The sequence below is a fragment of the Haemaphysalis longicornis genome, unplaced genomic scaffold (genome assembly GCF_048455015.1).
Source record: "Haemaphysalis longicornis isolate Haplotype H1 unplaced genomic scaffold, Haemaphysalis longicornis Haplotype H1 scaffold_5, whole genome shotgun sequence".
NCBI classification, from domain to species: domain Eukaryota; kingdom Metazoa; phylum Arthropoda; class Arachnida; order Ixodida; family Ixodidae; genus Haemaphysalis; species Haemaphysalis longicornis.
Window position 1 is genome coordinate 84,062,568 of NW_027526385.1, and position 23,434 is coordinate 84,086,001.

The 23,434-nt window shown below is 45.0% G+C and overlaps 1 protein-coding gene across 1 annotated transcript in view; it reads right to left on the minus strand.

Annotated features, from left to right (window-relative positions):
- LOC144139802 (uncharacterized) overlaps nt 1–23,434 on the minus strand; it is a 152,720-nt gene that overhangs the window by 6,203 nt on the left and 123,083 nt on the right. Inside the window, exons 6-7 of the mRNA XM_077672055.1 lie at nt 14,250–14,398; nt 12,201–12,239 (exon numbers count right to left, since the gene is read on the minus strand). Of these exons, the coding sequence (XP_077528181.1) occupies nt 12,201–12,239; nt 14,250–14,398 (188 nt within the window). The remainder of the gene's footprint in view (nt 1–12,200; nt 12,240–14,249; nt 14,399–23,434) is intronic.

Here is a 23,434-nt window from a genome sequence, read left to right on the forward strand (position 1 = left end):
TCCGCCCAAAACCATCCCCGAATTCGTGACCCAAGCCAGCACAATTGAGAATGCCCTCGAAATGCGTGCTAAGCAATATGACCGCAACTTTGTTGGCGCGGCCAATGCGAACTACGTTGACAGCACTCGAATCCCGGCAGACAGCCTACGCGATACTGTCCGCGCAGTAGTGAGGAAAGAGCTGCGGAAATTTCTCCCAACGCTGCCGCAACCCCAGGTCGCTTCCCTTACCGACGTCATTAGGGAAGAAGAGCAGCAAGCGCTGGGAACTTCAACAACGCCAGAAGCACATCGCGAGCCGCATGCCATTGCCTACGCGGCTGGTGTGCGTCGACCTCGCCCACATGCACCCTATCGCCCCGAAGCTCCATACCGTCGTACCCTGTCGCCGGCCCGACCACCTGCGGTGCAACCCTCCGCCCCGAGGAAGACCTACGTGTGGCGAACGCCAGATAATCGCCCGCTGTGTTACCACTGCGGAGAGGCCGACCACGTCTACCGTCGCTGCCAGTGCAAGAGGCTCGGTTTACGAGGGTTCTCCGTCCGCGCATTACGCCCCCGGCCCGAACAGCACCCTACTGAAATTGAAGCTTCCCTGTCCAACACCAACCGAGGTCCAGCACGCTTCAACCGTTCGTCGTCACCCTACCCACACCGATCGTCAAGCAGTCGAAGCAATGCAGACTTCACGCGTGGGAGTTCCCAAGCCCACGTGGGGGAAACTAAACGCAGCTACGTCTGGAGGTAAAGTTGCACGACGGCGGAAACATGAAAATCCTCCAACGACGCAACGACTCGCCAAAGACCATTATTCACGACATGCCCTCAGCCCAATGACTCGACCGAACCCTGACGTGACTCCCTACACGACAACGACGACACGGCGCGATGCGTATCCGACATGACCAAGCCTGCCATTGAGAAAACGAGGATAACGACGACGCATAGTAACAAACCGTCAAGCCATACAAGCCGAGATACAACGCCACGACGCTCCCGGAACTCGAGGAAGGCGGCGTCTGACGTCCATTTGTCCATCGACGGCTTTGATGTAGTTGCCCTCATAGACACGGGAGCCAACTACTCAGTCATGAGCGGATCATTCGCGTCTAAGCTGAAGAAAGTTTCGATCAGATGCGATGGTCCGCACATTCGCACAACAGGTGGCCGCCTCGTGATGCCAAGTGGAACGTGCACATCACGCGTAACCATAGACGGCACCACCTACCCTTCTCCGTTCGTCGTTTTGCCCAACTGCTCCTATGACGTAATCTTTGGAATGGACTTTTTTATGGACAACGGTGCAGTAATCGATCTGCAGAGCAAGTCAATAACATTTTCCTCTGATCACTCCATGACGCCGCAACCGAACCCCGCACATCGTGCTGCTGTAAGGATTGCCGCTGGTCATGTAACCCTGCAACCCCGCGCAAGCTTGATGATCACGGTCTCCTGTGAAAATACTACTCCTGACATCGACGCTATCGCAGAGAGTAATGCAAGATTGCTTCTTGAAAGCGGTGTCTCTGTCGCAAGAGAAATTGCGCGCCTCAGGGCACACCAATCCCACGTTTTGGTCGCTAATTTCACCAAGGGGTACCAGCATTCAAACAAGGGCGTGGCAATTGCGTTCCTCGAAGAAACACAAGAAGCTAGTGACGTGATCGCGGTCGCCGACTTTGAACGCACACGCGAAGACACCTTCACGCTTCCGCATCCCTTCGACTTCAATCTGGCGCTACCGCAAAAACAACTGAACAAATGATAGGCTTTCCTGCGTCGCTACAGCGAGTGTTTTTCGTCGAACTCAAAACTACGTCAGACACCTCTAGCCAATCACCGAATAATAACCGAAGATGTAGCCCGTCCTAATCGGCAGTCACCGTACCGCGTCTCTTCGCACGAGCGGGAAGCAATCCCGACTCCACTCGACCACATTCTCAGCGACGACATTATACAGCCGTCGAAATGCCCCTGGACTGCGCCGGTCGTACTAGTGAAGAAAAAAGACAGCACATTAAGGTTTTGCGTTGACTACCGGCGACTGAACAGAATCGACAAAAAAGACGCGTACCCCCTGCCACGAATTGACGATGCCCTTGACTGCCTCTGCTATGCCACGTATTTCTCATCGATGGACCTGAAGACTGGCTACTGGCAAATTGAAGTGGAAGAGAGAGACGAGAGAAGACCGCATTTATAACCCCGAAAGGCCTATACAAGTTCAAGGTAATGCAGTTCGGGCTGTGTACGGCGCCAGCAACGTTTCAAAGAGTCGTGGACACTGTGCTAGCTGGCCTTAAGTGGCACACCTGCCTCGTATATCTCGACGACGTTGTGGTATTCACCCGGACTTTCTACAAACACCTTGCGAGGTTGGAGTCTGTACTCGAGGCTATTCGTACGTCGGGATTGATGCTGAAGCCTGAAAAGTGCCGTTTCGGGTACAAAAAGCTGAAGTTTTTGGGCCACGTCGTCAACGCCGCAGGAGTCCTATCTGACCCGGCAAAAACTTCAGCCATTGCGAACTTACTAAGGCTGAAAGACAAGAAGGGCGTGCGAAAATTTCTCGGATTGTGCGCATACTACCGGCGCTTTGTCACAAATTTCGCACGCATTGCAGAGCCACTGACAGGCTTGACGAAACATAGAACCCCTTTTAGTTGTGAAGACGAGCAAGAAGAATCATTCTGCGAGCTGCAAAAACGTCTGCAAAGCCCACCCGTGCTCGCTCATTTCGACAAAGACGCCGAAACATAAATGCAAACGGACGCCAGTGATATAGGCTTGGGTGCCGTCCTCGTCCAAAAACAAAGCGGTTCCGAAAAAGTAATCGCCTTTGCAGCCGTGGTCTGTCGAACGAGGAGAAAAACTACTCAGCGTCTGAAAAACAGTTCCTCGCTATTATGTGGGCTATTTCAAATTTTCGCCCATACGTGTATTGTAGGCCTTTCAAGGCTGTTACAGACAACTATGCGCTGTGTTGGATCGCAAATTTGAAGGACCGCTCTGGGCGTCTTGGGCAGTGGAGATTGTGCATGCAAGAGTTTGACGTTACAATTGCCTATAAATCCGGCAGAAAACACCCCGACACGGACTGCCTGTCCCGAGATCCCGTCGACCCACCCCCACAAGACTCTGATGAAGACAGGGCATTCTTTTGAGTCGTGACGGAGAGCGACGTAGCCGCCCATCAGCGTGCCGAAGCACGCTTCATAATCGACTACCTCGAAGGATTCGACGTCGCCGTGACTAAGACATTCAAACGCAACCTACCAGCATTCGGCCTGAAAAACTCCGTTCTAGTGAAGAAGAATTTCGGCCCCGGAACGAGAGCGAATTACCTTCTTGTCATCCCGGCAGATCTTCGTGACGAAATTTTGGAAGCGTGCCATGACGACCCGTCTTTCGGATATCTCGGCACAGCTCGTATTACTGGAAAAATCAAGGCGAGGTACTAGTGGCCCCGCCTTACATTCGACGTCACCCACTACGTCAGAAGCTGCTGTGACTGCCAGCGACGAAAAACGCCACCGACGAGACCGGCCGGACTTCTTTCTGCAGCCTATCGCCATCCCATCAAGGCCCTTCCAACAGATTCGAATTACCATCCCGATCCGAGAAGAAGTGGAATGTCGTAGCGACAGAGTACATGACGCGCTACGCAGAGACCACCGCTCTTCCGAGGGGAACTGCATACAAGTCGCAACGTTCTTCATAAGCCAAGTTATGCTGCGACATAGAGCCCCGGAAGTCCTCATCACGGACCGGGGAACGGCGTTTACGGCGGAGCTGATGCAAGGAATATTACGCTGCAGCAACACAGATCACCTAAGAAGGTCTGCGTACAACCCCCAAACGAGCGGACTAACGGAACGTCTGAACAAAACGATCGCGGATATGCTGTCAATGTACACAGACGTTGAACATAAGACTTGGGACAAAGTGCTCCCGTATGTCACGTTTGCATACAACACGGCTATCCAGGAAACTACACAGATGACGCCGTTAGAGCTCGTCTACGGAAGACGGCCGACTACGATGCTTTACGCCATGCTTCCGCATGTAGAAGACGACGACCGACGTCCAAGGATACCTTCAGCGTGTGGAGGAGGCCCGCCAGCTCACTCGAGTACGTTCAACATACCAGCAGCTGGTGGATGCCAGGCGCTACAACCTCCGACACCGAGATGCCGAGTACCACCCAGGGTATCGTGTTTGGGTTTGGACTCCCATCCGACGACGCGGACTCTACCGACGACGCGGACCCTACCAGATTCTACGACGTGTCCGTCAACTTACGTACGAGGTAATCCCCTATGGTGATTTCGAAACATCACGACCACGCATGCGGCCCGAAGTCGTCCACGTGGTTCGCTTGAAATCTTACATTGCAAGATGGCGGACTTTTTTTGTTGTTTTTTCGGACTGTCTTTTATTGTAGCATCGGGTCGATGCACTCTTAGAGGGGGGGTAATGCCGCTAACCATGTATGCGTTGGTTTATTGATTCCCCGGCCACGCTCGGCTGCGTTATCTGTGTCCCAAGCAAAGCGCGTCTTGCATTCTTTAATTTTATACCGCGCGGGATATCTCATTCCGATAAGCACTGTTTCACCCTAACGTCACTAGCCCCAGAATAATCGTGTTTGATCTACAATGTTCTGGTTGTAAATCGACGGCTCCAGAAACACTCGAGTCGAAAGATAAAAGCCTGAAGAGCAGACGCCGCGGCATTCGAATCGCCGGATCTCGTCTGTACACGTCACTTTGTTGACTGCTGCTTCGCCACCTGTGTATTCTTTGAATTGTTAGGGGAGCACAAGTTCACTTGAATAAACTTGTTTTCCTTGAAGACAACTGCGTCGTCTTTGACTACGTGAAAATAGCTTGTGAATGGTACGTTATAATGAACGCAATACAACAAAAGAAAACGAGGGTTTTTGTTACAGTTACACAGTATTGTTTCTGGGCGGTGGCTTTCGTTTGTTGCCGCCAGTTCCGAAAGAAGACTATATGCGGCGTGAAAAGAAAATACCTAGGGAGCCGCCTCTATTGGATATGCTTTATTTAATACCCCGATTACGTATGTGGAGTCACAGGTAAAGTTGGTGTTCGTGTTGTCGGGACAGACCACTTGGTTTTTAAAGGATCCAGCTTCTTTTCTCGTTCATGGCGCATTTACTACGTCTCATGACTTGGGTATGCATCTTAGGTATATCAGTTATCAACAATCACCATTTCCAAATCTGTAACGAAAAAATTAATGTGCGCGCGGGTATTTATGCGTCTTTTTTGGGATTAACGTCAATTTTGAAAGCGGAATGAGGTAATACAGTTTATTTCCACAAGTTTTAGCTACCCTAATGTATTCAACCAGCAGTAATAACGCGGAAAACACAGCTCGCTCAGCGTCGTGGTTGCAGCCGCACGACAGGGAGCAATAAAGCAAGCCCAAGAAAGGCATTATTAGAAATATGTGCGCACCACTATAAAAGTGCTATTGGAATGTAAGATTGATCATGACAGTGTTAACCCTTTTCATATTTCGGCTATTCTAAAACTACCGAGTTCCGGCTTTCTGCCACAAGTAACCGTAATTACTCGCAATCTCATTACCATAACAGGGTAGAGCCATGATGAGACGTAGTTTCATAACTACAGTTTCGTTTTTTTCTGAGTGCACTGGCGCTCTCCTGAATTTTTTCTATACAGAACCGGGGTTTCGCCGACTCAAGCCAGTGCATTATCCCAAGTCATAGCATGCACACTCAAGCTATTTGGAATCATGTGAATTTTAATTTGGTCAGGTTGGATCATTTTTATTTCTTACTGCCTTCTTCAGTATCCGGAGTCAGCTCTAAAACGTTCCTTTTTTCTCTGAGCAGGATACGTACCTATATAGGTGCAAGGAAAAATAGACGCCAAAACAGAAGTTATTGTGAACCATTCTGAGCTACTTTTTTACTGCTGTAAATATAGGAGATGTAAATCGCCTGAACGCTGGAGTTGGAGGTGGTAGCGTAACCTTACTCCCAGATGCGTGTGTGCAGGTGTGCACACGTTGATAGTTCATAATATTCAGCCTGAGCGCAATGCTTGACGTTACGTATTTTGTGATTTTCCAAGCTCGTGTGCACACATACTTAACGAATTGTGTCGTGTGCCTTCTCACTTCGCGCAAATATCGTCGAAAGCCGATAGTTGTGCACCGCCCGCTACACCGAAAGGCTGTCTTCTCGACCCCACCCACCAATTACTTTCTTCTCCGCCCCATCCGCCCATTTTACCAAAAAAGTCGTGGAGGGCTACTCAAATCGATTCCAATTTTCATTGTTGTCCTGCTCATGAGCCATTCATTGAAACTCTTTGCTACTATTGGAATAGAATTCCGATGCAAAATGTATGTATGAGCGGGAGATAGTTTTGTCTTCTTGAGCCAAAAGTTTTTTTTAGCGCATTTTCTGAATGTGCCCTGGCAAATATCTGGTCCTTGCCTACTTTTCTTATAGAACTCTGCCCTGTAAGATTTACGAACTAAAGTATTGTCTCAAATGTGCAGTTTTCTTTGTTCTCAAAACTGTGGACAAATGTAATGTAGGGTGGCAGATGAAGTAGTGTTGGAAAAGGTTGAGCAGTATGAGTTACTCTTTCCACAATTCAGGCAACTTACGGCACGGTGGCTGAATTGATGGACGCAGACATGCAGACGGACCCAACTTTTTGGATTGAACAATCTCCAGACAGGTTTTTGTCTCTACACCCTACTTGAAAGTTGGTTAGTGCATCGTTGGTCATGCATTACCGTATCATCCGCCTTTTTTGCTCACCTGAGGACAAAGTCAATGCACATTTTTGTTGGACTTAAGAAGTTTTCATACACCGAGCTTTGAATCAGGACTTCTTAATCGGGTTCGGCGTTTTTCCCTTCGAAGTTATCGCAATTGATCACTTCCACAGTCTAGTCGAGTTGGCTGCTTTCGTTCATTTCGTTGTTGAGCAGTCTCACCACTCAGCACCCATCCTTCATATTCCATCCTGATTTTCCCCCTATTCGCCCCCGCACTCTATTTACACTCTATTGTACGCGACGCATAAACCCGTACAACCAGTAGTGCGACACGTCCCAACATGCTCGTGCAACGTCCCCGCAATGGAAGCGAGACAACGCCACCTTGGGCGCATCTTTCCCTGAGCAAATAGGCCTCGAGCGGCGCGAAGACTATCCCACAACAGCCGGACTGCCGGACAAGTTTCTCGGCTGCCGGACTAGTTTCTCGCATGACGTTGCGAGTGATTGGCTTCGCTCTGTAGTAGACGATTCATGACAAATATTTTCAATTAAATGACCAACTCTTGGTGAAGTGCTGACTGCAGAGGCTCGAATATTCGAGTTGTAACCGATCTTTATGATCCAGTCATCTGGTGTCATTAAATTAGGAAGGGGTGTACAACCATAAATACGTTATACGAAATCGTTTCCTCTTGCTTCGCATGGTCACTAACATGTTTTGAAAGCTCTATGGTAGCGCAAATCTTTCGGGGTTATGTGGGTAGTCAGCTAGGTACATTGGGTTTACTAGAAGAAAGAGGAGAGGGCAGTAGCACGTCACGCCAGGGGGATTCACCACCGACGACGACGAAGTACTGGTCAGTACATACAAATCGGCTAGCTTGTTGTGGCCCACTTAGAATTAAATCAAAGTCATCTTCCTTGGCACGTGTCCTGTGTCCTCCCTCGGTACCACAGTTATCCTTATCCTGGCTCGCAGCTTCCTTTCTCCCCGTCGTGAATGCAGAGAGGTGGCGAGAGAGAGGAAAAGTAGAGTAAAACTTTTATTTAGTGTGTTTGTGCCTACGGGTGGTTGCTGAGTCAAGAAGTTCGAATGCCGTCTTCCCAAATTCTGTTCTATCTGTCAGCACTACCTGTTAGGCAGGGTGTGCTCTGGACATGAAAGTCTCCCGCTATTCGAGGTTATGGTTAGGAAAATGGGGTGTCACATAAAAGGTTCGACTCTATCTCAAGACAAAGTAGGCACAGTCGTTCAGGTTATGGGAGCAGCGTTTGGCAACCAAGCCCAGAGGAGCCCACAACCATATTTTATGTATTTATATATTTATTTGACACACCCTCAATCGCTTTCGCATTGTAAAGGGGAGTGGGTTACAGAAAATACAGTTGACACAAATGTGGCAAAAACATACAAAAAAAAATCGTGACTGATTTTGTCAACGATTTGGTAGCAGTATTCAAAAGTAAACCAACAGAAACAACAAAACACTGCAAAAACCACGCACATGCACAAGTATCAAAACCCCAACAATTAATAAATCAGGCGGCATCATCGCCCAAAAAGAAGGCACATAAAGTTTTTCGAAACAGAGAAAAGTCCGATATCTGGGCGATGTCACAGGAAAGATGATTCCAATCTTTGGAAGTATTTGGAAGAAATGAATGAAAAAAGGCATTCGTGCGACATTGTGTTAGCGAAACTTTATGTTGATGATCTACACGAGAAGAGCGGTAGGCAGGCATCAAAATAAGTTCGTTTTTAATGGAAGCATGATTATAAATCTTTAAAAAGAGGCTAAGGCGAAAAACCTTCCGATGAAGAGATAAACAAGGTAAAGATAGTGTGGACTTCATGAATGTGACTCTAGCAGTGCGGTTGAAATTAGAGAGGATAAAGCGACAGGCGTTATTTTGTACTATTTATATTGTTTGCTGGAGATTAGCGTAACTGGGATCCCATATGGCTGCGGCATACTCAAGTTTTGGACGTACTAGTGTTCTATAAAAAGCAATTTTAAAGAAACAGGGGCTTTATTGAAATTCCTCCGCAGGTAACCAAGCGTTCGGTTTGCGCTACAAGTTATTGTCTCAATGTGGAGGTTTCATGATAATGTAGAAGTTATGTGTACGCCAAGATAACGGTAAGACGTTACGTTTTCCAAGTAAATGTCCTGTAGTCTATTTCTATATATTGGGGCATCCTCATTCTGGCGTGAGACGTGCATTACCTTACATTTATCTGAATTTAATTTCATCTTCCACTTTTCGCACCAAGACGTAATGTTATTTAAATCTTGTTGCAGCATAAATCTGCCTTGATCATTATGAATTTCGCGATAAATAACGCAGTCGTCTGCGTATAAATGTACATGGGAAGAAACACAGCTGGGTAAATCATTAATATAAACCATATTACGTCTTCTGTCCACTATAGCAACCCATGCTCCATTCGACATTCCAAGCCAAGGTCAATTATTCATGCCCTCTCGACACCATACACTTTGCCATCCACAAGCCCACTTGTGCGACGAGGTTTCAAGCACCCCAATTCATTCTTCTTGGCCTTGCACCGCCACTGTTCTGGGGTGTGTATTCTCCAAGCCATCATTGTCAGAGGGTGAGTTTTTTGCGGCGCTATCAACCCTAAAGCTGTCGACTTTATCTGCAACACCCAGGGCCACTGGTACTTGCGTCATCACCTGCTCCAGAAACGACCGATGGACAAGAGGACCACATACATACATACATGCAGCTGAGTGCGTTCGTTCGAACAAGGATAATTGCAGTGCAGTTTCAGCTGGTCCCCGCACCTGACTTGGTCGTTCAGGGCTGCCAACGATATGGCACCTAGTGCCACATGATAGCTAATTTCCGTTCATCGTAATCCTCTGTCCCCTCCAAGATGATTCCCATGGCCGCAGCGGTGATGTGCGGCCCAGCTTTGGTGTTGTGAGATGGCGTTGTTCTCCAAATATCAATACATTCAGCTTAGCAGGCTCTCGCTTAAATTTTTATTGACTCCAAGCGCAATGCCAGGCAGAGTCAGCACTTCAGAATTTTGGCACGAAGCATGTTTTAACGACGTTTGGAAAGCCCTTATTTTAATGCCGCAGTTTTACGAGCCATAAGAGAAGCTTCCGTTCACGGCAGCTAATTGCCGTGTAGTCTCAGAAATGGCAGTCTGCCTCTGGTGGCTCCTTTGCACACACGGTCAACTATTGCTAACGAGTGTGCAGAATCAGGCTCCTAAACAACCCTGCTATTGTAGTCACCGAAAAATCTGATCAGAGAAGAAACAATTAGAGGCGTCTCTTTTGAAATGAGCCAAATCAACCAACCGAAAATACGTAAGCAAAACTGCAGTGGCAATAAAGTCGTCAACTTGCACCTACAAAAGAAGTAGTAAAAAATACATGATATAATGGCCTCCAAACGTTGACGAATATCGTAGCCCGTATAGAAAATAAGCCCGATCCATTTGCCCGATGGGAGTTTGTTCTGGCTGAACTGTTTGGACTGGTTAGTGTATGTATTCAGATGGGTTTTTTTCGGTCTACTGAGCCGGCCTATTGTGAATTCAGAAGGCAATTCGGAAATCAGCCAAAGATCTGTTCTCAGAAGTCGAAAACAAAGTAAACGGCAGAAGATCTGAACGAACTGAAACTGGAAGATTTGAAACAATTAGGTCACCTCGTCTGACCGACCGGACGGAGTAAATATGGTTATGTTAATTTTTACACCCTTATATACTTTCGTAGTTATAACTAAATAGCTGCCACTTACAAGCCCATGCAAATCTCTTCCCCTGCCCGCTGTGGGTACGGCCCACTTTATTGATAGAGAGAGAGAATAGTCTTTAATGATACTGGTGAGGTTAGCCTGGCCAAGACGCCTAGCTTCCTACAATAGATGTATAGGTAAAAAAAAAGTAAGTAGCCTTCTTGAAGCATTTTGGAGATTTGCCCGTTCTTTTGGCCCCAACCAAAGATTTTGGAGATTGGTCGCAAGGCAGTCCCAACTTCGTGAGTGTCTTCAGGCGTTGGGAAAAAAAGTTATGCTATGGAGGTTTTCCAAAAGTGCCGCTACTTCTGCAAGAGGACTCGCGAGCTCTGCATGCAAAGTTTTTCTATATTGAAGCACTGTCGCGTTTGATTAAAGTCTTTTTCGCCATGCATTCATCGGAGCACTATTTAAACTGAATTTAAATCAAGTTTTCATAAGAATGCGGCATCAACTTGAGTATATCAATACGAGCCAAATTCCTACTTTTAACCCCAATACCCATGAAACTCGCAAGGGGTAATTTTTACCTTCTCGTGTCCTTGAAATTTCCCTTGCCGAGAGGTATAGCACACCGTATAATACCTTTGACAGTGTTGCATTTAGGTCCGGTAACGGACTTCCGCTGTTTTTTTAAAGCCACTTCAGTTCGATTTGGCTCATTGAAAAAACGCCTCACTTGTTCTCCAAGGAGACTACGTTTCAACCGTACAATATAACTACGCTTATTCTGGGATTTTCGTCGACTTGAGCTAAGTTCAGCTGCAGTGGTCGCCAGAACTGCGTTTGAGGAATTGCGTCATACACGCCGACGGGAAACCACTACTGCGGCGTTTACCCGTCTGAAACCGGAGGCGGATGCAGCGGCAACGTGGGTATTAAAAGGAGGAAGGATGCAGGTAGACTATGCCTAAGAGAAAACAAAGGTTATGAAGTTAAGGCCAGCACTGCGCCTGCGTAGCGGCGTCTGTTCTTGTCCTATCGGTGCTCCCTCCGAAGAGTCATGGATTTGGCATGCACCGGCGTTTGCAGGTAGCAATGATGTTTCGGGCTGGGCTCTTAAGCCCTTTACCACTATATTTCGGCGTGAGTCCCCCTCCAGAAGCTTTTTCACACAATTTTACATGCCATTCCAGGCACATAGTTGGTTGCTTATAGATAAATTACCAGTCGTTTCTCTGGCAAATTTTATTGAGAAAATGTTGCACTTACAGCAGTTTCTGTACAGCGCCAACTGCTTTTAAAACAGTTTCCGCTTCCCTTGATCGCTTATTAAGGGTTATTTAACGCTTTGAGGGCGTGGCTGCTGTATAAACAAACGACGCTCGAAAATAAGGCCTTGATGATGAATTATTGCAATCTTGCCTCACCTCTCAAGACCTTATAAGAAACGTCATCTGCAAGTTGTTATGATATGAACTAGCCTATTACAAAAACTACCTGTTAATATTGCAATGGAACAGTATCATGCTTTAAAATTAGAAGCACTGTTGCATTAGTTTGCCTAAAAATTGTCGGTAGGTTCATTTTCACGACATGTGGACCCAGGCCGGGGGATCCCCTTAGCTTTGTAACACAAAGCCATCATGCCCCGATTGGCTACACTCTACAAATATGAGAATACTTACTGCAGCCCGTACGGCGCGGGGGAGAAGACCGACGCTTGCCTGCAAGATAAATACGTCCGAAAATTAGAAAATGCTGTCAAGTAAAATGTTTAGATTTACTAAAAAATGCTTAATTGGGACTGAGAGGGAAGCCGAAAAGTACGGGTCCATTTTTATCCCTCAAAAGGTGTTTGTTTAGCCAAGGTATATTTAAGAAGCACGTCAATTATTTTGACTTTTACAGATGCATTGAAATTATCTGGTTTCTGTGAGCTTCCGTGCAAGTGACGTGAGAAAGATGCCAGCCGTGGTGTCTGGGTGGCTAAGGAGTTGTGCTGCTGAGTCCCTACACTTGGGTTCAATCGCGGCCGCTTTTGGTTGTTTTCTTGGAAACAAAATTCTGCATAAATTCAAGGAATTGTCTACTAACGCGTAGCATTCTTATGCCGCCTGTCTGGAGTGTCATTTTTTCTAGCCAAATTTATGGTTTTTTTTCCTCAATCTATCTCGATTTACACTATTATAAGAATTTCTGGTGAAACGTGAGAAGTTGTCACTTTTGTGGAAATGCCATACAATATATGTTTTGACATTTTCTGTAATTTTTTTTTAATATTGTTTATCTTTTGGAGGTTTTTCAAATTTTGTCTGACCAACTATCTCATTTGCTTTATTGCAACGATTAAATTTGGAACTTTTCCAAAATTTGCATTAGGGTGGAAATGCAGGGTTTTGCATTTCCACCATAATGCAAGGAAATGGATGTTGCATTGAAATGCAGAAATCCCGTTCGCCATTTCCCGTAAATATTTTATTTTTTCTTCTTTTTTAGTTTTAAAAGTTTTGTTCCACCAATTATCCCCATTGATACCATTACAACAATTACATGTGCAACTTTTGTGAAATCGATTTATTTTGGAAATGCCATGCTGTATACATTTTGACATTATAAGTAATTTTCTATATTTTGTTATGTTTTTGCTTCTCAAAATTTTGTTCGACCAATTATCTCGAGTCACGTTATTCTCATGAATACATTTGGAACTTCCGCAAAATGTTCTTTATTGTGGAAATGCAGGGTGGTAGACGGTTCGCACTTTCCCGTAATCATTTTATATTTTTCTTGTTTTTATAACTTTTCAAAATTTTGTTTGACCGATTATCTCCTTTTATGCAATTATAACAATCACAGGTAAAACTCTCGCGAAATCTACATTATTGTGGAAATGCCATGCGGCATAGTTTTGATATTTCTTGTATTTTTAAATATTTTAGTTATTTTTTAGTTTTTCAATATTTCGTTCGACCAATTATCTCCATTTACGCTATTCTAACGATTAAATTCAGAACTTTCGCAAATTCTGCATTTTTAATAGAAGTACATGGCGTTACTGCTTCTGCCTGGGGCGGTACTCGGCCATTTGTGCTACATAATAAAATGTGCGAACACCCATGCTTTAGTATACCCGCGCACGTTAGAGAACTCCTACAGGGCAGAATAATCCAGAGGGTTCTCCACAAGCGCCCGTTTCAAGGCCCAGTATATACACGACGTCATAAACGTCCCAAATTCTCATTTTATTAGTCTACCCTTCTAGCCATCGTTAACGGGGACGTAAATAATTTTCTCACCCACACCTGGCAAAAAAAACTGATTCAGCTGTCTACGCAAGTATTAAAAAGAACACGGCTAGTGCACTTTCAATAAATCTTCACCTTTTAGGCATAAAGCGTGACGATTTCAAGAAAGCATGAAGAATTGGACTCATCGATGCCAAATTAGTTTAATCGCGTCCATGCGCTGATTGCCTACTTAGAAAGAGAACATACGTCAGAAAAAGGCGCTTGCCGTGCTATATCGTGTACTTGTTGAACGACTTGCGTCTGGCGTAAATTATGCTTTGGTGGGACAAAGGTGCAGTATGAGGAAATTGCTATATGTTAAAAACAACGACTGTGAGCAGCAGCAACTGAATTTGAGGGAAGCTCGATTCCAAACCCCCAGTGCTTAGATAAGTCATATGTAGGCGCTTCGCTAATGCGCGCGGCCATCTGCCGATGGAAGCTTACCACTCTTCCCTCGGCTCTGCTCGCACATGACTTTGTGTAATTCATCGCAGTCCCGTTCGAACAACTGAGGCTCGGTGGTGCCGAACCGCACACTATAGCACCCTCCACAACAGCCTTTGTATTTCTGTGAAAAGAGGCCGGTCAGGTTCCTGCATAAAAATTTACAGGCGGTTTGGCCGTGGCAATTACAAAACGTGTGAATGCCGAATACATTAGTGATTTTAGAGCATTGTTCTTTGCATTCTGTGCATATCCTTCACTTTGGTAGGCTTCAGATTACATGCACAGGATCTAGAGCACCGGCAAACATTTCTTGTGCTTAACCGTCAAATCTATTTGCTTGTACAATCAATCAATCAATCAATCAATCAATGAATCAATCAATCAATCAATCAATCAATCAACAATAAATCAAGAAATAAACCATTCTTTTCGGTCCCCAGAAACAACCGCAGGGTCTTAGTACTGGTACACCACATAAAAACGTTCATAAAAACAAACTAAAATCAAGACGACGCAACACAAAACCATATGCATAACAGAAACAATAAGGAAAAAAAGCTACAGAAATCTCAGAAAGAAAAACAGCAAAAAGAACAAGTAATCGGAGTCTTAGTGTTGCAAGCCATGACACTGCGACCGAATAATCAATCAATCAATCAATCAATCAATCAATCAATCAATCAATCAATCAATCAATCAAGGTTTATTATAGTGCCCAGGAACCGCGGAAGCCTTCGTGCTGGAGCACTTAGAGGGGAAAATGCAGCACTGTAGTATATCAACAATTTGCTAATAAACATTCAGCGAGCAAAAAGAAAACTAAAAAACGGCAAAGAGGGCTAGAAATAAAAGAGTGCATTCCAACCGACATTACACAACAAATTCGCGCTGGAGCAGAAAAAAAGGTATAAGGCAGCACTAAAATACATCAACAGCTGGCAAATGACAAATGAGTAAGCAAAAAATAAGAAGAAACTACAAACTCTGCAAAGATGAATAAAAACACCACAGTGTAATTTACGAACATTACACAATCAATAGAAACTGCAATGTCTGGTCGTTTGCAAGAAGACATCTTACAATAGGCATAACAATACGGAAAGGTAAGCGAAAAGAAGAAAGTCTTTACCAGATCCGGGAAGCGCAAATTTTCAGTTTCAAATGGACCCATGAAATGAATATGGCAACTTACAATGATAAAAATACAGAAAAAAAAGTTCTACGATAATTACAGTCGCAGTATGAACACAATACATGAATAACCAATAACATACTGTGTTCAACAGGGCTTTACGGTACATTGTGAAGGTTTTCTGAAAGATGTCAAGGCTTTCAGAGAAGCGGTTGTAGCTATTCTGTATTCTGTGCACAGGAGAATGATTGGAGTTGCGCGCAGCGGTCAAGAAGGGGCGATGCGACCTGGTGGGCCTTTGTGGTACACTAAACTCTAAACTGTTAAGCAGGTCTGCGCAAGAAAGGTCACCATGAACAATTTTGTGCAGAAATGTAAGTTCTGCGCGCATACGTCTGCAGTTCAAGGAAGGGATGGAAGGAACTATGGGTAAGTCAGAATCAGGACCCTGACGGTGAATGTATGCCTGAATATGGATAAAAACTTCTTCTGCACACGTTCTTTTATTTCACTACTAGATTTGGAGATGCCGTTCCAGGCAACCGAAGCATATTCTAAATGTGGTATACATATCGCATTGTATAGCATTAGAAATAGATCTGGAGAAGAGAATTCTTTTGCAATCCGACACACATTTCCAAGACTTTGGAGCGCTCGCTGGGTGATGAGCCTAATATCAGGAGAAAAAGAGAGGGTACTGTCGAAAAGCACCCCTAGGTCCCTAATCTCCTCACCCCTTTGCAGAGGAGCTCCCTCAATACCGTAGGAAAACAGCAGACGGTAGGTTTTCCGGCTGTAGGTGACAACCTTTGTTTTTGTGGGGTTTAAAATTTGGCAGTTTTTTTTGGACCGGACCGATAATTCCGACACATCCCTCTGCAAGGCACAGCAGTCCTGAACACCGCTAATGTGCCTAAATAGTTTGACATCATCAGCATAGAGAAGAAAAGAAGAGTTTGTTAACACTGTTGACACATCAATGATAAAGATATAAAACAATAATGGACCCAGCACATAACCCCGAGGTACTACACTTGTTGCAGGGTAAACACTACACTTTTTGTAGTTAACATCTACATAAAAGAAACGGTCAAGGAGATAGTTGGACAACAAGGCAACAAGGGCTGCGTCTACACCAGACGTAGCAAGCTTGTTAATTAATAACTGATGGTTTGCTACATCAAACGCCTTACTAAGGTCAAAATAAATAACGTCCAACTGGCCGTTTTCCCAAACTGCAGCCGAAGTCTGTTTCATCAAGCTTGCAAGATTTGTGACCGTCGATCGACCCGAGAAAAAGCCGTGCTGATTTGGTATCACAACCTTCTTGATGCAGGCAGCAAGAACTTTGTGCAGAGCTGACTCAAAGAGTTTTGATGCGACACAAAGGAGTGAGATCGGGCGATAGTTAGAAACGGCTGACTTATCACCAGACTTAAATATTGGAAAGATTCGAGTGATCTTCCATGCACGAGGAAATTTGCCGAACAGTAAGCAGTTAATATAAATGGAAGTTAAGACAGGCACAAATATGTTGCCGTAAGCCTTAATGAGGGCTGCTGGAAATCCATCTGCACCACAGGAAAATGATGGTTTCATCCGTTGAAGGCTATCATTGACAATTTTTTCATCGAACATAAGTGTATAAAAATTAGAGTTATTAAACGATAGGCGTTCGTCGTTGCCATCTGGCAGTTGAAAGACAGAATGAAAGTACTGAGCAAAACTGGTGGCAACATCCTCAACCTCTTCAACCATCGGAATTAGGCAGGCTAACGTGTTCTTTAGACGCCTTAGAACGGCCGCGTACATACCTCCAGAATTCAGCCGGTTTCAGAGACGCAGCAGCCTCTAACAATTCCGTATAGAGCTAGTGGTCACGCCGGTAGAGAATTTTACAAAGTGAGCGATACCGACTAAACTCTGCTTTCTACTTGTCAAGCCGAGAACGCTTGGCCTTTTTGTGGGCACTGTCTTTAGGTTAAGTGAACTTCGAAGTTTTTTAATGAACCAGTGGAGAAATTTGGAAGGAACAGGCTTATAACAAGGAATGTACTTTTCCATGCCACTCCTGACGATCTCGGTAAAACGTCAAACCTGTTCGTTGACATCATTAGCATTAAAAACACTAGACCATTCAGCAGATAAATAGAAGTGATACAGCCCAGAAAATCTCCACGCTTGAAAGCATATCGCGGGACTGCACAATTGTCAACACCGCCAGAGCGATGCTGGGTCGCGATCGAGAAGGAGACAATACAAGGGGGGTGAAACTTGTCGGGGTGCACAGGGGATATTTCGGAGGTACACACTTGTACGTTTTTTAAGTTTGAAAAGCACACATATAGAACATTACAAGAGTTTTCTATGCGGCAAAACTGCTCCATGGAAGTGAACGATTGAAAATCTAATAGCATGCTGCATTTCTGCGCTGCGTAATGGTTTTTGTGCTCAAAGGAAACTCTTCCAGCGAATACCTGGGGTGTTGAAGTCACTAAGTATAATGAGCTTATGGTTAGAGTGTGCATTTGAGACATTTTCTATGGATGAGAGTGTTCGATTAAATTGAGAAGGTAATACATCTGGGGATATATAGAATGCACCGATGAGTAGCTTCTCGCCCCTCGTGAGGCCTACCTCATGCAACACTGATTCGTCTACGGTCTCGAGGTCAGCACGCCGCATGCACTGCACTGAGTGATCAACGGAAATGAGAACCCCAGCACCTTTTTGTTTAGGTCCAGTTTTTTTCTGTCGCTTCTAAAGATTTGATAGTTAGAAGGGAAATAGTCGGAAGACGAGATATCAACGGAAAGCCAGGTTTCACTCATCACAATAGCAGAAAATTACAGCATACAATATTTCTAATAAATTTAGAGGACTTAGTTTGTAGACCTCGAGTGTTTTGATAGTATATGTCGAGACTATCGTACTTACTGATCATTTTCAGTTATTTCACAGGTGTGCAGCATACCAGGGTGGACCTTGACTTGGAACAGCTTGAAAAGGCAGCCTTTTGGCCACATAGAGGGGTCGCTCAGGCGCCTAAAACACTCCTCGTTAACAGTTACGCAAAAAGAAGAATAGGAGTCGTACTTGGTCCTAAGGCAATTGCACGACAATGGCGTAACTTGCACAAAGGACAAGTGGGAAAACAGTTGAGCAGATGTGGTGTTAGGCGACAATTTTTAAACAAAGATGGCCCTAGAGCTCGGTGGTTGGTGTACCACAACCAACTTATAATATTTTAATAATATATATTATTATATAATAATATAAAAATATTATTAATACTATTAATATTATTCAGTCAACCGTTATTTTAGGTGCCCAGGAACAACCCTAGGTTCTTGGTACTGGTACACTATTCATAAAAACAAAATAAAATCAAGACAAAATAACACAGAAAACGGTATCTATGACAGAAACAATAAAGTAAAAATATTTACAAAGATCCCCAGAAACTAAAACAGCAAAAAATGGAAGCCTTGTGTTAGAAGCCATGACACTCGGCCAGCAATACGTTGAAGGCACGTGAAAATTTGAAAATACACAATCAAATACTCAATGACCATGACGGATATATATTATACACATAAAACGAAGGTTTTTAACAAAATGTTAAGAAGTGTCAAAATGGAAAAATGAAGTGCCGCGCGGCAAGTACTGGCACTCAATCCTACAGAAATTCAAGCAGCACAAAACCAGAAAAATGAAAAACGAACAAGAAGATGGTTTGCATAAAATAAATAGAGCACATAAATTTGGAATGACATAAAGGCACTTAAGCTACAACAGTTTTCAATTCATTAGAGAACAAAGAAAAAGAGCTCTGGAATATATCAAGACGACCGGAATATTCAATATACGCACATTGTAATCTACACATGGATGAGCGTCATCTACCAAAAGCACTGTCCTGAAAGTTCTAAATGTCCGCAAAAGTTTTTATTATTAATAATCGATCAATCAATCATGTATATTTATTGTGCCCAGGAACAGCCGTGAGGCCTTGGTGCTGGCACACAGATGAATAAAAGTGAAAAAAAGGGAAAGAAGTGAAAGGGAAGCACACTTTGACAACATAGAAGATATAATAGTAAAACAAAATAACTTTTACAATGTGTATTACAAAGTATACAGCACAAACCACTACAAAACGTAGATAGCGTATACACTACATGCAATGAACACAAACAAAACTGGCAGGATACAACAGAATTCGTAAATACATCGTACAGATGAAACAGAACATCTGTACGCTACAGATAATCATGTAACGTTATAAAAGCAATCCACAAAATTGAAAACAAAAAAGTCATATAAACAGCATACTATTCATACATTAGGGCTAGCAGGTAAAAAGAAGTTGCTATAACCAGAACAACATCCATTCAGTATGACGGAGCAAAAAAATCTTCCATATAGTTCCATGTAAGAGAATAAGAGGGAGCATATTATCGAATGAAACTTCTGCAAGTCTCTGAACTGAACTGATTGAGGGAGCTGTTAAAAATGTCTACGGCTGCAAAGTAGAAGTTACACGTGCTCTGCAGCCTGAACAGCGGGCAATGTCGGTTAGAAGAGCTGAGAGTACGAACAGGATGACATTTTCTTACTGGTTTTAAGAGGCACTGTTAGTTGGAGCTCAGAAAGAAGTTCCGCACTTCTAATTTATACATGTATGAGATTAAAAAGAAATAACAGGTCAGCTGTATCGCGCCTGGCCTTTAGCTCAGGAAGCACTTGCAAGAAACGTGGTCCAGAGTCAAGACGGTGATTGTCGTGAGTGAAGGATGTCTAAGTATGGAGAGCAGCTTATTCTACACTTTATTAATGGCCCTGCTGTTAGATTTGCATGTACCATTCCAGACAGCCGAGGCATATTCCAGCACGGGACGACAGACAGTGGAGTACAGTTTCAGGAAGGACTTTGCACTACGGAATTCTCTACACATCCGGCAGATTATGCCCAAGCGCTGTTTGATGGATCTAACGTGCGGTGTATAAGTCAGCTGGTTATCAAAGAGCACGCCGAGATCAGTTGTCGTCGAGAATCGAGGCAAAGTAACATCATGAACTGAGCAGTGATAAAGCAAGCAGTGTGTTTTACGCGTGCACGAGCACACTTTGGTTTTCGCTGCGTTCACTATGATTTCGTTCTCTTTACACCAGAGTGTAAATGCATCCACGTCTCTTTGCAAATGCCCGCAGTCGCTAAGACACAAAACTGCCTTGAAAATCTTGATGTCATCAGCGTAAAGTAAAAAAGGAGAATGCCTTATAGCAGCGGAAACATCATTGACAAATAAAGAAAACAAAACAGGGCCTAGGACAGACCACTGTGGCGCACCACTTGAAACGCAGTAACGATAGGATTGCTGTCCGTGAACATTTACGTAGCAGATCACGCAAGTAACTAATTAGGAGGTCAACAAAGGAATTATCTATGTTCAGGAGTGACAGTTTAGAAATAAACGATGGGTGACTGACCACATCAAAAGCCTTGCTCAAGTCAAAGTACACAGTATCGAGCTGCCTTCTATGATGAACCCCTTCGGACGCTCGCTGCATTAAAGAAACAAGGTTAGTGGTTCTGGAACGTCCGGAGATAAATCGGGGCTGTTCGGAAATTAGTAGTATGCTCTTAACAGTCGAAGTTAAAACAATGTGCAACACAGTCTCAAAAAGTTTAGACGCCGCACACACAAGCAAAATAGGCCGATCGTTATAGCGCTATCTTTGTAACCAGTTTTGAAAACAAGGACCAAGCGTGCTAACTTCCAGGCTGCTAGAAAAGTAGCAGATTAAATTGAATTAATAAATATACTGGTTAGTATAGGAATCAGAAGCTCCCCATAGGTTTTTAATATTGCGGGTGCAATGCCGTCAGGGCCACAGGAAAATGGTGGTTTGAGGCGCTTCAGGGTTGCTGAACGTCGTCCTCACTTATTCTGGGAACGCGGAATTTAGACGACGCAGATGAAGAGTTGGACACAATGTTAACATCACCCTTTGGAAATACAGACCAGAAATGATCCGCAAAGGCATTAGCAACATCTCTAATCGGGTTTCCATTGTCGTCTAGAAGGTTAACGATTTCGTAAATCTTGCCAGCAGATCGAGAGCGAACATACTGCCATAAACTTTTCTGGTCGCGCGTAGCGCTGATTTCTACCTTTGCTATATATTGTGACCGATAGCGATCATACAGCTCTTTACACAGGGCTCTGAAATACTTACACTCTTTTTTCCAAGCTTCGGACTGTGTCCCGCAAATTTTCTTCTGAACACGGGCTTTACATTTTAAAGCCTTGAAGTTCCGCAGAAAATCAGTCCGGAAATTTAGATTTCTTTCCGAATGTTCTTTCTATAAACATTTGCATTCGTTGCTGAATAATTGTAGAAAGTTTCTCTTGTTGGTCATCAAAAAAGGGAAGTTTGACGAGGAGAAACCAGTCAGTGTTACATAAGTAGTTGTAAAAAGCAACGCAATCTCCAGCCGCATATTTGTGCGTCGGATGTGCAGAATTGCCGGAGCATCCCGATTGCCCCGACACATACGGCAGTTAGATATGAAGGACAGGATGAAATTTTTCGGGGCGGACCAGCGAGGTATCCGACAGAGGAATGGTAAGGCCCGCATGGTTGGAAAAGCAAAGGTCTAATACATTACCACAAATGTTTTTACACCTATTACTTTGTTCAAGACCCCTGAAAGAAATAAAGTCTTACAGACAGTAGCCCTCCTGGGAAATGTAATGATGATCGTGTCTGACAGTGCGATCATCCCAGTCTACGCCGGGAACATTGAAGTTCCCACATAGCAAAAATTTAGTGTCTGGATAGGCATTAACAACATCCTCTATTGATGCGACACAGCGCTGAAATTCAGCGCATTTAATGGGTGGAGGTATATAAAAGGTGGAAAATAGGATACTCTTTTTGCTACCGCCAATCACCTCCACCCACACTGTTTCTGCAGCAGTTTCAGCAGTTTCAAATATTATTATTATATTAATAAACGTGTTCATGTGAAGTGTGTCACCTGGCCGGACGATGAGCTCAACATGCTGAAGTCTGGGGAGCGGCAGTTTAACTGCAATAAGTGTGAGTGTGCCGCCGCTTCGCCTAGGCCTACCCGCGACATCGGCTTTACCGACGGAGCCGAAGCAGCGTCGGCGCATTCCCCTACCCGGCCGGCGGCGACGACGGCACCGGCCAGCCCTCCTAAAAAACCGGTTGACCTCGAGCAGGTTCCCCTGCGCGGCCTTCTCGTTCGTGCGCTCGAGGGAATCTCCTTTCTGACAGATCAGGTTTCCCAACTGAAGGAGGAGAATGAACGGATGCGCAGGGAGAGAGAGAGAGAGAGAGATAAAGACATTTATTCGGTGAAATCCGGCACCGGGGGGTGCGTCACGCAGGACTCCGCCCCGTCCGTGGAGTCCCCGAAAGGACCGGGCTGGATGACTAATGTGCCTGGGGAGACCGGGCGTGAGGGGCATTAGAGCCACCACCTTGGTGACTGCCCGATCCGCCTCGTTTCTGTCTAGCCAGGGCTAGCTCCAGCTGCTGGATCACCGTCCGTTGCGCACTGAGGTCCGTAGAGTTGAGCGCGCACTGCACATTCGGGGGGAGCACCCGCGCAGGGAGGCGGCGGCGAAGGCAGATGCACACGCAGCTGCTGTTAAATCGCTGCGGCAGGAAGTGCATACGCTTCGCAACAAGTTGACGCGTCAACGCCCTGAATCGACGTCGTTTCCTACTCTGGCGGCCACTACCAGTAGGACTGTGTGGCCTGCGTAGCCGGGCCCTGCTGGTGCGGTGGCGTCGCCGAAGTCGTCCGCTTGTGCTTCCCCGCCCGGCAACAAATCGTCGCCGCTTCCGGCGCTCTCGCCGTCTGTATGCGGGCCCGTGGGGCCAGTGCAGCCGAAAGCGCCCGGAACTGCTGCCTCGGACACGCCTTCGCAATCGTCCACCACTGGTGAGAGCCCACCACTTCTACAGGCAACAGGCTATCGCCGTCCAACGAAGGAACGATCACCTGCGT